Source organism: Tasmannia lanceolata, unplaced genomic scaffold, assembly GCF_043159265.1.
Source record: "Tasmannia lanceolata isolate RefF3 unplaced genomic scaffold, GAP_Taslan_0.1 ptg000048l, whole genome shotgun sequence".
Taxonomy (NCBI): domain Eukaryota; kingdom Viridiplantae; phylum Streptophyta; class Magnoliopsida; order Canellales; family Winteraceae; genus Tasmannia; species Tasmannia lanceolata.
In genome coordinates, this window is record NW_027518725.1 from 1,830,826 (window position 1) to 1,846,429 (window position 15,604).

General features: G+C 43.8%; 2 protein-coding genes across 2 annotated transcripts in view; both read right to left on the reverse strand.

The window, feature by feature from the left end:
• The window catches only part of LOC143864283 (UDP-rhamnose/UDP-galactose transporter 5-like), a 94,467-nt gene that overhangs the window by 66,550 nt on the left and 12,313 nt on the right, over positions 1 to 15,604 (reverse strand). The window contains exons 3-4 of the mRNA XM_077375198.1: positions 15,060 to 15,244; positions 14,224 to 14,424 (exon numbers count right to left, since the gene is read on the reverse strand). Of these exons, the coding sequence (XP_077231313.1) occupies positions 14,224 to 14,424; positions 15,060 to 15,244 (386 nt within the window). The remainder of the gene's footprint in view (positions 1 to 14,223; positions 14,425 to 15,059; positions 15,245 to 15,604) is intronic.
• LOC143864424 (uncharacterized) lies at positions 756 to 3,368 on the reverse strand. The gene is made up of 2 exons (XM_077375363.1): positions 1,314 to 3,368; positions 756 to 1,162 (listed from the first exon to the last, which is right to left on the reverse strand). The coding sequence occupies exons 1-2, from the start codon at positions 3,366 to 3,368 to the stop codon at positions 1,154 to 1,156; spliced, it is 2,064 nt and encodes a 687-aa protein (XP_077231478.1). The 3' UTR covers positions 756 to 1,153.

A 15,604-nucleotide genomic window follows, 5' to 3' on the forward strand; every position in this document is an offset into this window, starting at 1 on the left:
GGGTTCAAGCGAAGCTTATACTTCCGGATCCTTTCAAAGAACTTCCTCAGGACTACGGCATGCTCTGGTCGAGTCTTAGATTTAACAATCATGTCATCGACGTAAACTTCGACCTCTTTATGAATCATGTCATGCAATAAGGTGGTAGCCGCCCTTTGATAGGTTGCCCCTGCATTCTTCAACCCAAACGGCATCACTTTGTAGCAATATGTTCCCCATGGAGTGGTGAACGCAGTTTTTATCATGTCCTCAGGGGCCATCTTGATCTGATTATATCCGGAAAACCCATCCATAAAGGATAGCAAAGCATGACCAGCTGTATTATCCACCAGGAGATCGATGCTCGGCAAAGGAAAGTCATCCTTGGGACTCGCCTTGTTCAAATCTCTGAAATCCACGCACATTCTGACTTTTCCGTCCTTCTTGGGCACCGGTACTATGTTAGCCAGCCATTCCGGATACTCAACCACTTGAATGAAGCCCGCATCTAACAGCTTCTTGACTTCATCATGGACTTTCAATTCCCATTCTGGTTTTAATTTTCGAAGTTTTTGCTTTTTCGGCTTGGCACCTGGGATTAGGGGAAGACGATGCTGGACAATGTCTTCGCTTAATCCCGGCATGTCATCATAGGACCAAGCAAAAACTTCTTTGTATTCCTTAAGCAAAGTGATTAATTCTTCACGCTCCTCCGGGGATAACGTTTTGCCAATCCGTATTTCCCGGATTAAGGTTTCATCACCAATGTTGACGGTTTCAATTTCTTCTTCAAGTGGTTTAGCCCGACGCTGCTCCTCCTGAGTGATCATGTGTTTGATCTCAGGGGGAGTTTCGTCGGCGTCCTCATAAGAGGGGGAGTCTTGATCATTGTTATTAGTTTTATCAATTTGAGAAGCAGAAACAGAGACAGGAAGATACTGAAACGAGTCTTTCATTTCATTCATAGAATCAAAATTTACATCATTGATCAATTGGCCCACAGCAGGCTTTACAGTATGCTCAAAAAGAAAGTTTGTATCGTCAACTGAAATGTTGACACCTGACTCAACTGGACTATGTATGGACTTTGCAGTATATTCTATGACGGACTCATCTTCATAGACAGCATCTATACCGGAGGACTCGCCACCCACACCAGGAATGTCTAAGCTTCCTAAGGTACCTGCATCCAAAGAATTGTTAGAAATAACAGACTTTATATTTGACTCGGGAACAGACACATACTCAGAAACTTTAGACTCTTTTGGAGAAACATGACCACACTGAAGAACTAATTGAGGAATGACCTGAGAAGTCCAATTATCAAGGGGTACCTCAGCTGGGGTAATTCGGCCCTTAGGGTTCAGGAAGCGCGCCTCTTCTCCGATCATAGCAATGACCGGCGCCTCAACCTCGAAGAGGGAGTCTAGAAGCTGCGGCTCTAAGTTCTCAGCCCAATCGGATTCCTGCTTTTCAACTGCTGTAATCTGCCCATAGAAGTACTCATCTGGCAATTCATCGGCGAAGAAAATTTCAAAGCCTGGTAGCTCTTCCCCAGACTCATCAAACCACGGCTCAGGGAAACCACAGAATGGGCGATCAGCTCCTTCTTTCCTGAACCTACCATTCATCAACAGGCTGAATGGTCCCATAGGCAGCTCTAGGCCCCGACGACGCAGCTCTGCCCACTTCAGCATGTACTGCTTCCTTTCTCTGATCTCTTTCTTGGTGGGTTCATATCCTAACCCAAACAGATTGTTTGCGACCTTCAGCTCAGGCCACTCAGTTAAACCCTGCAGACTTCTCCCCAGACCAGTTCCAGGAATATACCCATATTTGCGCATTATTCGGGCTACCTGCGCATTTGCACTGGACATAAACAAAATTTCCTCGTTCATAGCTTCTTCCATAGTAATGGTTGAAACTTCAAGTGAAAACCCAGTCAGACTGACATCTATGGTGCTTGAACCGATCTGCTCTTGGGAAATCTGCCCAACCTCTGGTTCTGGGTCCCCTCTAACTGTGATAATTCTGTTATTTTTGACGAACTTGAGCTTCTGATGGACAGTGGAAGGAACCACTCCGACTTTGTGAAGCCAAGGTCGGCCGAGAAGGAGAAAGAAAGAGGTCTTGATATCTAGAACTTGGAATTCCACGTCAAACATTTCACCTCCGATCTCAATTTCGGTGACCAAGGTTCCAATGACATCCCTTCTAGTCCCATCATAAGCCAGTATCCCCTGCTCCGACGGAACATAATCATTCGGCCCAAACCCCAAGGCGGTAGCGGTGCTCAAAGGACACACATTCAGAGCTGACCCGTTGTCAACCAAAACCTCTGGCACCTTCTTCTTGTTGCACACGACGGTGATTCTGAGGGATTTCGTATGATTCTTACCTTCTGGAGTCAGATCTTCGTCAGAAAAGGACACGGTCATAGCTGATCTGGCCATAGATACGAGCCCAACCAGCTCATCAGGGGTTATATTCACAGACACCTGTGCTGTATTCAATTCACGAAGTATAACCTGACGATGCTTAGGCGATGACATCAACAGACCCCAGATAGAAACATTAGCTTGGGTCTTCCTAAGCTGCTTCAACAGAATGTCCTCATCTTCCTCAGGACTCAGCCTCTGATTCTGGTTTACAACTGCTCTGGCGATCTCAGCAGGATTCTCTGCTCTCAACTCAGGGGGCTTAAAGAAACGTCCACCACGGGTAACATGGCGAACCTCATCACAGGGATCATTCAACAGAAGCAAATCCTCATCCTCAAGCTTGAGGACGTATGGGACTTCGCTCTTCTCTTCCTCCCCCTCGAATCTGAGGACATAAGGGCATCCAGAGGATTCCCCAACTTCTTGCGTAGAGGACAAGACGTAAGGCTCTTCGCGTTTAACTTCTTCATCATCGGATTCCCATCCCAAGATATACGGCTCATCAGAAATAACGGCACATATACGGGAATAGTCCAGGACAACCTCTTCAGTAAGAATGGCAAAGACGTTCGGAGGAGGCATAGCATGCGTCGGCAATGGATTCCTGGTGACATTAGGAAGAGCTTCCACCGCAATTTCTTTTGCCTCGATCTTATCCTGGATCCTATGCCTTAGTGCCATACATCTGTCAGTCAAATGCCCAACACTCTGGTGAAATTCGCAATACTGATCCCTTCTCCAATATTTCGGGAGAGGATTTGGGGCTTCTCGGGGTTCCAGTAGAGTGATCTTCTTGTCCCTCAACAGCTTTTTGAGAGCCACAGATAGGGAATAGGGTAGAGGGGTGAATTGTCTGGGCTCAGTTCTTTCCGGACGAACTCCTCCGGGACCTTCTCTCCTAACTGGACGAGCAGTATTCACGTTGTTGACTTCCTTCGGAGGCGCCATAGGCCTTTTTCCCTCTCTGACATCTGAGGTGGAGGTCCTAGTTCTCAGGCCGCCCTTAGCTAATATATCTTCGATTCTTGTCCCGGTCTTGATCAGGTGATCGAAGTCATTGAAGTACTGGATTGACATGTGAGGAAAGTAAAAGGGGGAAAGATTCTTGACGGCAATCTTGATAAGATCGTCATCTGGCAACTTGTGGGTCATTTGTGCTGCCTTTCTCCTCCATCGCCGAATGAAGGAAGTAAAGGTCTCATTGGGCCCCTGCTTCAGCGATTTTAGATCCCTTTTTGTCACGTCAATCCCCTCTTCCATGGAGAATTGCTGGACAAATTTGTTGGCTACACCTTCAAGGGTCCTGCTTTCTTCTGGTTTCAGATGCAAAAACCACTTCTTCGCTGTCCCAGTCAAAGTTCTAGGGAACACCAAAGCAATCTGCTCTGGGGATAAACCGTGCTGCTGCAACAGAGGAATGACTGACTTAAGATGGCTACGAGGGCACCCCATTCCGTCGTATTTGTCAAAGTCTGGCATTTTGAACTTGGGCGGAAGTACGACCCCTGGAGCTATCATGAATTCAGACATATCCAAATTTTTGGGACCTTGGCACTTCATGGTTTCCATATCCCGAGTCAGCTTCTCAATTTGGTCGGCCAAATCCTGTGCTTTATCAGGATTTCCCAAGTCAGGGAGACAGTTCTCTGCTGCATATTGGCCCTCATCAAAGTCTTCGATTCCAGGCAATACAGCTGGCCTGGGAGAAACAAGAGGAACGGAAGGTATAACTGAAGGCTGCTGATTGGCCGGGTCTTTAGAGGTAGAAAGACGATCATTTTTCAGGAGGGCTATATCATCCTTCATGGCACTCAGCTGAAGAAGAATAGCCTTCATCATCTCATTCGTATCAGGACTGTTGTTACCGGTCCCTTCCATTGATTCAGATGCAAGTGAAATGGGTGAAAGAATTTCTGGACGACCAAGGAGAAGCGGCGCAGGAGAAGTAAAGGATTCTGGGGAAAGAGAAAGTCTATTCAGCCTGGAATCTGAAGACTGACGGGACCAGGCCGATTTTGAATTGGCTTTCTTAGGAGCGATGATGTCCCGCTAAGACTCCTGAATGGAAGTTAATAAGTTAGATTGCACATTTGATAATTGAGATGGAACACTTCACGTAAATTCAAGACGAGAAAAATAGAAAAGAACACATTTTCATTGATCACAAATCAAACTGTAGTTACGATTGATAAAACATGTCACTTTTAATTACAAGTAGATGGAACAAAATGAGTATAATGAAACTTGAAATTAAAATGACAATTGTATGAAGATGGTCTTCAATGCTCCATGATCCGAGCTCTCTTTCCCGCAGGCTCTTCTGGTAACTCCTTTCGATGGACTTTAGATGATAGAGCAAATCTCCTAGCGGTAACCTTGTTTCCCCAAGCAGCTACAATAGACTTTATGAGACCGGGAGTAAGCTTTTCGCAAGGAGGAGGGGTTACAAATCCGGGAGGACATGGACTTCCCGTGATCTGGTAAAGCAGACGAGTGGGAGCATAAAAGGTTGACTTTTCCAAACCCATAAGATACACAAATGGGTGTGGGCAGGTGCTAGTGATAACATGTAAGCATGAATGACTCACCCAGTGAAATTGATCCTTCTCCACGTGTTGCAACCAATTACGCCACTCATCAATGGATTGGGGTTTATTGGCCATTGGTTGTCACGAAAGATGATCCTTGAGGGTGTACTGAAGGGAACTCTGTGGCCGAAGGATGGTGAGTTTTTCACAGAGCCATAAATAAAGTAACTTGACGCACCCATGGAAATTATCCTTCACCTCTTGCCGGGCGATAAGATCCAGCCCAGAGAAGGTTTCTGCTAGCATGAGTAGGACAGGATTCCTTCCTTCACTAATTTGATCGACCACACTCAGTAAGGTCACAGGGGCAATACTGGAGTCTTCACGGACAACGTGACGTGCAAGGACACCAAAGATTAAGGCACTGCGTCTACAAATTTGAAAACGGGTATCAATAGGGTCAACGTTTTTAGAAAAACGCTCAATGAGGTCATCGAATTGCACGTACGTGTCTTTGAAATAGGGCATAGCATCAACAGTTTGGTTCTCGAAAAGCTTACAGAAAAGGGAACGAGGAGACGCTACACTCGAAGGTTGGATCCAGAGTCCCTCAGGTGGGAGTTCTAATAAGGCGCACCAATCCTCGAATATAGGACAGATTTCAAAGGGACCAAATTGAAAAACATGAAGAATAGGATCCCAGAGTCTTGCAGCTGCTTGAAGAAATTGCCAATTCACACCGGATGCGCTCAAATTATTAAACGTGCTGATGAACCTGTCGGCCGTACTCCACTGTGCACGCTCGCGCGGGAGAGCTCGAATTGACTCACTTATCCAAACCCTCATCACTTTGTTCGACATGATTTAACCTAATCACAGATAGGATAAGATCAGAAGAGAGGGAAGGTAACCCTGAATAACGAAATAATAGGGATAATTTTGACCGATCATATGGGAAGGATACAACTGGTGACAATGATTTTGTTCATCAATAATCATAGACTTTCGAATAGATCAGAAAGGTAGACCACGGCCACAAAATGACAGAAGTAGGTCATAGACTGGATCTCAAATCTGATGATGGACATTGACAACTGTATGATCAAGAGGATCGATAATGATAGATCATGGTCATAGAGACAGCGGACAAGCCATCAACCATATCTAAGACAGAGCATGCAAGTAGCGAAAATCTAACCCAATGAGTAATATCCACACACAACACGGATCTATGACACATGAATAGACCATGGCTATGAGAGTGACGAGTATAGACCACTAACCAGGTGACTCTGAAAGAATGTACATATGATTGATTGAACCAGGAATCCCTCACTGGAAAAGAGGGTTCTGATCTAACCAATCGACAAAACAGGACATACCAAAGAGATTTGTACAATCTGAAGACAAAACGACAGATATAGTCTCAACAAAGGTAAAAGAAATACTATCGACTGCATCGAAGGAGTGCAATAGGATGGATCAGACCTGGAACACCTATTGTAAAAAGGTGGCCTGATCTGAACGACCGACTCGACACATAGGGTATGCACAAGAAGATGGCAAAACTGTACATCGACTCAGCGAATAATACATGTACAAAGGAACAAGACCACCGTACACTCAGGAGACAAAACATAGACCATGATCAGGACAAAGACCAGGGAAAATGATTAACCATTTTGAAGACTGAGGAATGAAACTATGTAGCTGATAGTTAGACCAGAAAATTCTATTGATAGACGGACCCTGGTCTAACAGGTTAGCACAAAGACCGATCAGGAAAATAAGGAATCAAGGACTGGACCATGACCATGAAAGGCGGTGAACAAAACCGTCGGCCAGACCCAAACTGAAAGAAGGAATAGACTCTACCTGATGTAATGGATCAGAACAACTCAAACACATGAACCCAACACACCGGGGTGACCGTATGATAAGAGATCACAGGGTAAATCACGATCTAGCTGACAACCGAGCAAGAGTAAGGGTCATCGATCAGGTCTGAAGGAATGCACGACTGCGACAGATACAGAAACCTAATCTAGGAGACATGTCCTAATCTGAGAATAAATATAACACATACACGTACATATATACATACATATCCTAACCAGGGGCACCAGCCCTAACCTGATCTAGCGGAGCCAAGATAATCTTGACTCAAAAGTGCTTGTGAGTGTACTAGAAAACGCGCGGGTAACCACGGTGTGACTTACCCTTCTACACTACATGGGTAGGCTGACTTCTATCCTAGGCTCACATATGCTGGTCGCACATGTTCATCCTATATGAGTACATATATATAGTGTCCTAGCAAGGGTTCCCTAATTTTGGTTCTAAAGGGAGCAACTAATATATACATACATAATATAATGAAATAAAAGTAGGGCCCAGGCATCTCTGCAGGGTACTATGCTTATGACCATACCCTTGATGTATAATGCCAGCACACCCAGCATTATACAAAGTATGTTCATTGCTCATCGGCTGCTGTAGAACACCAGCACACCCAGTGTCTACGGCTGCAGCTCCGGCGCATAGCTCGGAAATAGATACAACGGTTCCCAACTGGTACGCGTCATATCTATTCCCTGAGGCCAATAATGAAAATAATGAAAGAAATAAAGAATATGACAATGTATGATGTGCAGTGTGTGAATCCCTTGTTTTAGTTACGCACCTACTTGGTGCCCCTGGATTTCTAACGATAAAGTTCTCATTTAACTTGATTTTGACCCAAATTTCTTCAAAATTAATTAAAATGGCATTTTTACAGAGTTAGGCAATGTTTCAAAAACTCCCCAGCAGAGTCGCCAATCTGTGGACCCCGATCCGTGAGAGGCCGGGGGGACGGGCCCCCATGCGAGTCTCGGGATCATCCACGTGAAGGAGAGCTCCGCCGAGGAACTCTCGAAAGAGTGCCCCTCACAGCATGAGCGGCGATGTGAAGTTAGATACCTCTCGATTCGGGGACCAGCCCGGATTCGAGACGCACCTTAAACAAAGAAAGAGTCGTCATCCAAGGAAGTAGGCCCTGGATCCCATGCTGTGCTCTGTCGCAACAGATAACCAGAGATATAAAAGGTCCGTGCCTGATGACGAATGGGGAAGGGATTAGGCGCCCCCGATTCGCCCAAGTGCGAGCACCTGGTCTCTTATGCCATTTATTATTAACTTTGAAGAGTTTTGGGTAAAAATCATGTGAAATGGGAACGAATATCCCCGAGATAACGTCTAGCTAATCATGCATGTCTCGGAGATGAATAAGAAGCACACACAAAAAGAAATGAAAGATATGACACCTAAGAATAGCTAGGTTATGAGTGCCATGCCTAATTGGTGTCTATGTTCTGATGGGCAAACGCATGCATGCTACAGCTAAAGGTATAGGATCTGTACAGGAAAGTAAGAAAACACAGCAAAAACATACAACATGACAAACCCTAGACTCTAATGCGATAATTGACTCGGACCAAGATTGCCATCCATCTTAGCTGCACTACGTATCCCGGCCTCGGGAAGAATCAGAGCCAACGTAGTTCGGCGACCTATGCTAAACTACAATGCCTAACCCTCTAGAACCGCTATCCTAGACTCGATTAACTAGACCCGACTAGTTTTTAAAGCTTCTTGCGACATTACTTAAGTTCAAGTGAGTGGTGATTTTTAGGACTCCCTGTATGCCCTAACTAATGCCAGTGAACCCTACACCCTAGGTGTGACTAGGCTGTGTGTCCTAAGGAAAACCGTGGGCTATCTAAGCGCGCTCTAGTCTAGCCATCGGCTCGACTAAGTGTCTAACCGACCACGACCTGAGGCCTCCTAACTCTAGGGACACTCACACGACCGGACATGACAAAGCAACACAATCAGGACAGACTCCCCACTCTACGACACCCCCAAACGCCTAGGACTGACTCCTAACTCTATGGGAGGATCTTTTGAAAATTGTTGGTAAAGTTATTTTGAAGAATTTTTGTAGTTTTGGAAGGTTTTGAAGTTGTGAAAGTTATGAAGTTGTGGGAAATATTTGCAAAATGGTGACTGAACTCAGGATGCCAGCAGCACGCCTGAGCTGCCTACGTACCCCTCAGCTAGGGATCAAGCCATCCGTAGTTCGGAATTGACTACTCCTAATGACTCGAGATTTTGAGGTTTTTGATTTTTAGATGTTTTTGAGTTTTTGAGTGTTTTTGAAATGCCCTTTTTTTTTTTGGAATTTTTGACACGAGAAGACAGGACCCTATCATCATAAGGGTACGACAGACTCCCGATATCCCGCAAAGGTTGGACAGCATCCTATGCTTTGCGGGGGGGGGATGAACAGAATTACAGCTCCGCAAGGGTTGGACAGCATCCTATACCTTGCAGGAGCGGATAAAATCACATGACTTGATGAGGGGTTCGGCAGAATCCTAACCCCTATGATGATAGGACAGACTCCTAAAAGACTGAAGGACTGAATCATATGCTGAAGACTGACTCTGAAAGACGGAAGGACAGACTCCTAACTTTTATGAAGGGATAGGACAGAATCCTAAACTCTACAGGGGTAGGACAGACACCTAAACCCTAGGATGGTAGGACTGACTTCTAAACTCTCTAGGACTGACTCTAAAGAGGAAGAAATCCCTTAACCTGCGAAGACTCTAAGGCAGGAAGGGAAGGGGTTGGCTCAAGATACATTCCGTCATAGCCTGACCGAGGGAGGAAGTTCCCGAAAATCCTATAGAGATAGCGAATAGACTAAGGTCAAAGGAGTCCTACAAAAGTCCCAGATGCCGAGGCCAAATCTGAAGGAGAACCAAAAGGGCAATGACCACAGGGTTTGTCCTGTTGATCGACTTGTTCCATATGAAACGAAGCCGATCAGGCTAAGAGAATTATTCGATCATCCCAACTGACTTGCTTCATAAGAAATGAAGCCGACTCAACCGCGATAGGAGACCGAGAGCGAGAAAGAGAGACTGGGCTCAGTGGTCCAAAAACAGGATAGAGATCGAAGGGAATTTGCCTCAGGCCCATTGTTAAGCATCGGAATCATGGTCAATGCGGCAAAATCCAATCACTGGTTATAGACCGGGGCTCAATTAAAGTGACATCTAGTGAAAGCTTTTCTCTTTTCTCTTCTAGTATACCTAAAAGGGAGTCACTAGTCGTTAGGGAAACAAAATTAGAGAATGGCCAATATCAAGCGTGTCAACTCCAAGACACAGATGGGCTTAGAGGTCAACTATATTCTAAATCCCCTTGGACTTGTCATGAAAACTAAGAGATCAACTCTCAAGTGAACATAGAGACTTAACTCCACCACTTGATCTGGGCAATTAATACCGTGACTGAAACGAATTCAAATGCAAAACATATCCAGTTTCTACAAAAGACAATACACAAGCATACAAAATTTTCACGCTTTTGTCAGAAAATAGTATAAGCTATACGCTAAACACTCAGCCAACAAACCAGAGATTACATGAAAAATTGATTTCAAAGTGGCCAGCTCGCCTACCCTTGTGCTTTCTTGAATATGGCAATGTGAGTGGGACATAAAACAAGCAACACTCTCAACAACAACATCAGTACATATATCAAAATATGATAAGGCTGGGAATGACACCATCACCCCCATACTTTAATACTAGCACTCCCATGCTTCAACATTAATACAATTGTCCAGAACATGATTGGTTCCTGTCTTTTGTAGCTCAAAGACTTATCAAATATCCTAATAATCCTTTAAAAGTTTTCCCAAATCAATCGAAGAAGAAAATGACAAATGAATTTGATCAAATATCAAGGGCAATTATCAACTATATTACTCGATTTTAAGCATAGCATGACTAAATTACTCTCACATTCATCCACTGATGGAGCATACAAATATCTAGTAAAAGCAAAATTACTCCTACTGGCGCGAAATCGTAAAGCAATACTATCATCTCAACGCGATAATTAAAAACACTACTAACCGAATACAGATTCTCACACTAGTCCAACGCAACAGAAATGAAAATTCCAACAGAAACAGGGAATACAAAAGAGTTCAAATCCATGAAGAAATTTCTCATATCAGGGATTATAAGATGGATTTTAATAACCACAAATAAACCAAAACCTGCGACCTACAAAGAAATGTTACCGAGCAATAAAATCTGGAACTCCTTACACTCTTAAAAAAATATGAAAATTCGGAGTCATTAGGAGATAAGATCAAACAGAAATTGATGGAAAAATTGATTTAAAGCACAAAGAGTGATTTGAAAATCTTAGAAATAACAAGCAAAATCAAAGGAAAATGGATCATCAAACATTCGAGACAGAAAAGAAATGCAAATTTGAGTATCAATCACATGTTTGATAACAAAGAGGAAGAAAAGAAAAGATACCTCTCCAATAGCTTGCTCTCTTTTTTTTGAATATTGACTATTTATTTCCCTGCTTCTCTGGAAGTTTCCGAGATTGCTGGAGAAGATGGAGCGCGGCCGGAGGTTGCAGAGAAGAAGATGGGGGGAAAATGAAATGGGCGGATTAATGGTGGAGGGGTGAGACGGTTTCTTGAAGTGGGTTTTGGGATTTTTTTTTTTAAATGGATTTGGGTTTCCAAAACAGAGGAGTCGAGGTTTGCGGGGAGAGGGAGAGTCGAAGTGTGTGGTGGTTGGGATTTGCAGGTTTTGTGGAGGTGCGGTGGCCGGCCGGAGTCGTGGCCGTAACTGGTGGTGGCGGTTTGGGAGACAGCGGCTGTGGGTTTGGGTGACCGGATTCCGGGGGTGCTGACCGGAGAAGATGAGGAGTTGGGGTGAAGGTATAAGGAGGAGGGAAGATGATGGTGGTAGAGGCTAGAGAGTGGCTGCCGGATGGTGGTTGGCCGGGTTTGAAGAGGGTAATGGTCCGGTGGTGGCTTTTTGGGTTTTTTTATTTGAAATGGGTTTCGTTTTTTTTGGGGTGTAGAGGAAGGGGATTTCGGTTTTGGGTTTGGAGGGAGGTGAGGATGGAGATGGAGGGGATTTTCGAAGGGTTTGGAGGTGGTGGTGCTGGAGGTGGAGGATGGTGGAGGTGGGTGGAGGATGGTGGAGGTGGGTTCGGTTTTTTTTTTTTGAAATGGGTTTCGGTTTTTTTGGGGTGTAGAGGAAGGGGTTTTGGTTTTGGGTTTAGAGGGAGGTGAGGGTGGAGATGGGGGGGATTTTCGAAGGGTTGGGTGGTGGTGGCTGGAGGTGGACGATGGTGGAGGTGGGTGGAGGATGGGGGAGCTTGCTGGTGGTGGGGGTTGCAGAGAATGGAGAGGATGGAGGAGGAGGTGGCGGCTGTGGGTGGATGGTGGTGGGAATGGCAGAAAGAAGGGAAGAGGAAGAAGGTGGGGGGTAGGCTTGCCGGATTCCGGCAAGCTCGCCGGAGAAGAAGGCGCTCGTTTTTTTTTGTTTTTTTTTTTTTAGAATGGGTTTTGCTGGCCGATGAGGGTGGGTTTAGTTGATGATGGGTTTTGGTAGCGGTGGTGGCTCGGTGGAGGAGACGGTTTGAGAAGATGGGTAGCTTGCTGGATATGGGTTTGGTGGTGGTGGTGGAGGAAATGGTGATGGGTTTGGGTGGGTTGTGGCGGAGTTCACGGCCGATGGAGGTGGTGGCTCGGTGGAGTGGGAAGATGGAGAGTGGCTGTAGGCTTGCCGGAGAAGAAAGTGGTGGATGTGGGGATGTGGAGATGGAGGTGATGCTCTCTCTTTCTTTCCCTCTCTGTTTTTTTTTTCAAACGACCCTCCCCTTCCTTCTCTCTCTCTAGTTGCTTCTTATAACCTAGATATTTTCATGGGATGATCCTAGCCATTCATTGCAAAACCCATGTGCCTTGCAATTTCAACCCTTAATTTCCTCCATTGCCTTTACAAACCCTAAAAAAAAAAAGAAAATCTCTTTCTCACCTCACCCTAGAATACCCTTAAAGATGGGTTGATTTCCTCTTTGCCCAAACCCCTATTTTGAAGAATGATATGGTTGACCCCCCCCTTCTTGCTCTAGACAGCCCCATTTAGTGTATTTTAACTACTCTTATCTTTACAGGGGGGGGGGGGGGGGCGGGTAGAAAAAAAGGGGGCGGAATAAAATAATAATAAAATTTTATTTTATTTTTTATATTTCTTTAAACTACGCCCGGCCCGAGCTCGAGACACGGGTTGGGATGCGACTCGGGCTGATTAATGAAATTCGGGTTGAGATTTTCAACTGCCAAACGGGTTAGGCTCGGATTGATTCCATTTATTTTCCGCCTGACCCCGGGATTTCATTCAGATACACGGGTTTAGGGCCCTGTCAAAATGGGGTGTCTACAGAGGGTTATTGTGGAATGAAGGGAGAGAAATTTGGACATTTATGGGCCCCCCGATTGGCATGCCAGATGCTAATGAAGCAGAGGTTCGCGCCATTCATGAAGGAATTAAAAGGCTACAGGATGTGGATTTGAACAAGCTAGTGATAGAGGGAGACTCTTGATGTCATTAGATAGTTAAGAGACGCATGTTCACCCCCTTGGAGACTTGCAGCCTTATTTGATGAAATCCAGGATCGATTGGGCTCGGCATCAGTGTCTTTCACCCATGTTAGACCGTTAGCTAATGGGGAGGCGGACAAATTAGCTAGAGAGGGAGTATTTTGTGAGAGTAAAGAACTATTTGATTTTCTCCCTCCTTAGATTATAATATTTGTATTCTTCTGGCTATTATGTTCTTTAGATCTTCATTGTATCTTGGAGTCCTTCTCGGTCTCTTCTTTATTAATGAAATCTTGTTGCCATTCAAACAAAAAATAAGTTAAACATTTGCATACAAAGTTGGTGAGCCTGGTAACATATACCATTGATATTTTAGCGATGAATTGCAACGCCACTTAATATAGAATTTTATAATAACAACAAAAAGAAAGGGTTTTGGTCACTATAACCAGGGTTTTAAATTTCGGCCAAAATACTGAAATTTTGGATTTCAGTCCAAGCCGACTCTGAAAGTACAAAGATTCGTGTCAGCCCAGTTTTTCGGCCGAAATTTTAATTATTTTGGAAATTTCAGTTGAAAAATCTGTAATTTCTATAAAAATTTCGGAAAACCCAGAATTTTGTTTTCCTTTACCTGATTTCAGACGAAACCGAAAAGTTTCGATTTCAGTTGTGGCGAAACCGAAATTTCAATCCTTGACTATAACCAAGATTTTGGATAAAGACCAGGACCTATAACTGCTAATAAAGGCAATCTAAATAAATAGGAATTTGCATTCAGAAGTTGGTAACTTACATACTGTTGGAGGGCAGTACTCCAAACTGCTACTAAGGCTGCAATGAAGCCCGTCTTGTTGACGCTCACATCAGTAACGGTACACACTGCAACACCAAGGAGAACCACTCCTATGCTGAGCTTAGTGTCTCTTGAATATCGGATCTTGTCCAATACAACTTCCAAAAAGCATGACACAGGGATCATACTCAGCTTGGCAATCTGATGTCATATAACAATTGTTAAAAGTATAAAAAGATTAAATGACAAATGATTCAAAAAAAAAAGATTAAAGGACACCATCTCCAACAGCTTAAGCTTCTGGAGTAATTGGTTGTTTCACATGGTATCAGAGCTATTGGTCCTAGGTTCAAAACTCACAGCTCTCTGATATTAAAATTAAAAGTCCATGTGTAAAGCCAACCCAAAAAATAAAAGGAGAGAGGCCACACGTGAGGGTGAGTGTTGAAGTATAAACGATTAAATAACACCTTTTTCACATAATTTTTTACAAAAACTAATTAACACCTTCTCCAATAGCTTAAGCTTTTGTAGTAATTGGTTGTTTGCATGGTATCAGAGCAATTGCCCTGGGTTCAAAACTCCTTGATATTAAAAAATACACACGTAATGGCCAACCCAAAAGAGGGGCCACATGTGCCGCCACGTGTAGGCCAAAGAGGGGCCACACGTGAGCGGGAGTGTTTAAGTATAAAAGATTGAATAATGCCATCTCCTACAGCTTAAGCTTTTGGAGTAATTGGTTGTTTCACAACAATTAAGTTATGTCACTCATTCCATATTCCAACATTTATAAGCAGAAATAAAAACCAAGACCAGTGGTAAATAGAACAGACCTGGTAAAATCCCACGGAGTTCCACATCAGACTCACATTCATCCCAACAATTGAAAAGTTTGCAAAGAGGACAAATTTTAGAAGCTCGGGTAAAGGTAGATGCGAAGGCTGGATATATCCCAGCCATCTAAGAACAAAAGTTATCAGGGTTGTCATAGCGAAATGCAGGCCAGTTAACGTTGTAGCTGCAGGAAATTATCATCATTAAGTATAATAAACTGCCGGAAATTTATTAGAATGGCATAGTTCTATTAGCTCCCAGGAAGATAATAACAATCAAAAGTGTTAAAATGCAATTTTTATTTTATCTTAAAAAATAATAGTAATCAAAACTGACTCAACAACCAATATACTACGAGTTATATCAAATCTCCATATCCGACTAAATATAAATAAGTACTAAAAATATTACTAGCAGCCACATTAATATTAAAAGCCAATTTAGATATTGCTAAATCCTAATTTATTCAACTCTAACTGGGACCCATCTATCTAGTCACGTATCAAAAAATCCCAAGAATAGGACAAGGAGAGTCTTCATGTGG

Bases quoted from the DNA above. Each gene is read 5' to 3' on its own strand.
- LOC143864424 (XM_077375363.1), bottom strand. From the start codon at position 3,368: ATGGCGCCTCCGAAGGAAGTCAACAACGTGAATACTGCTCGTCCAGTT.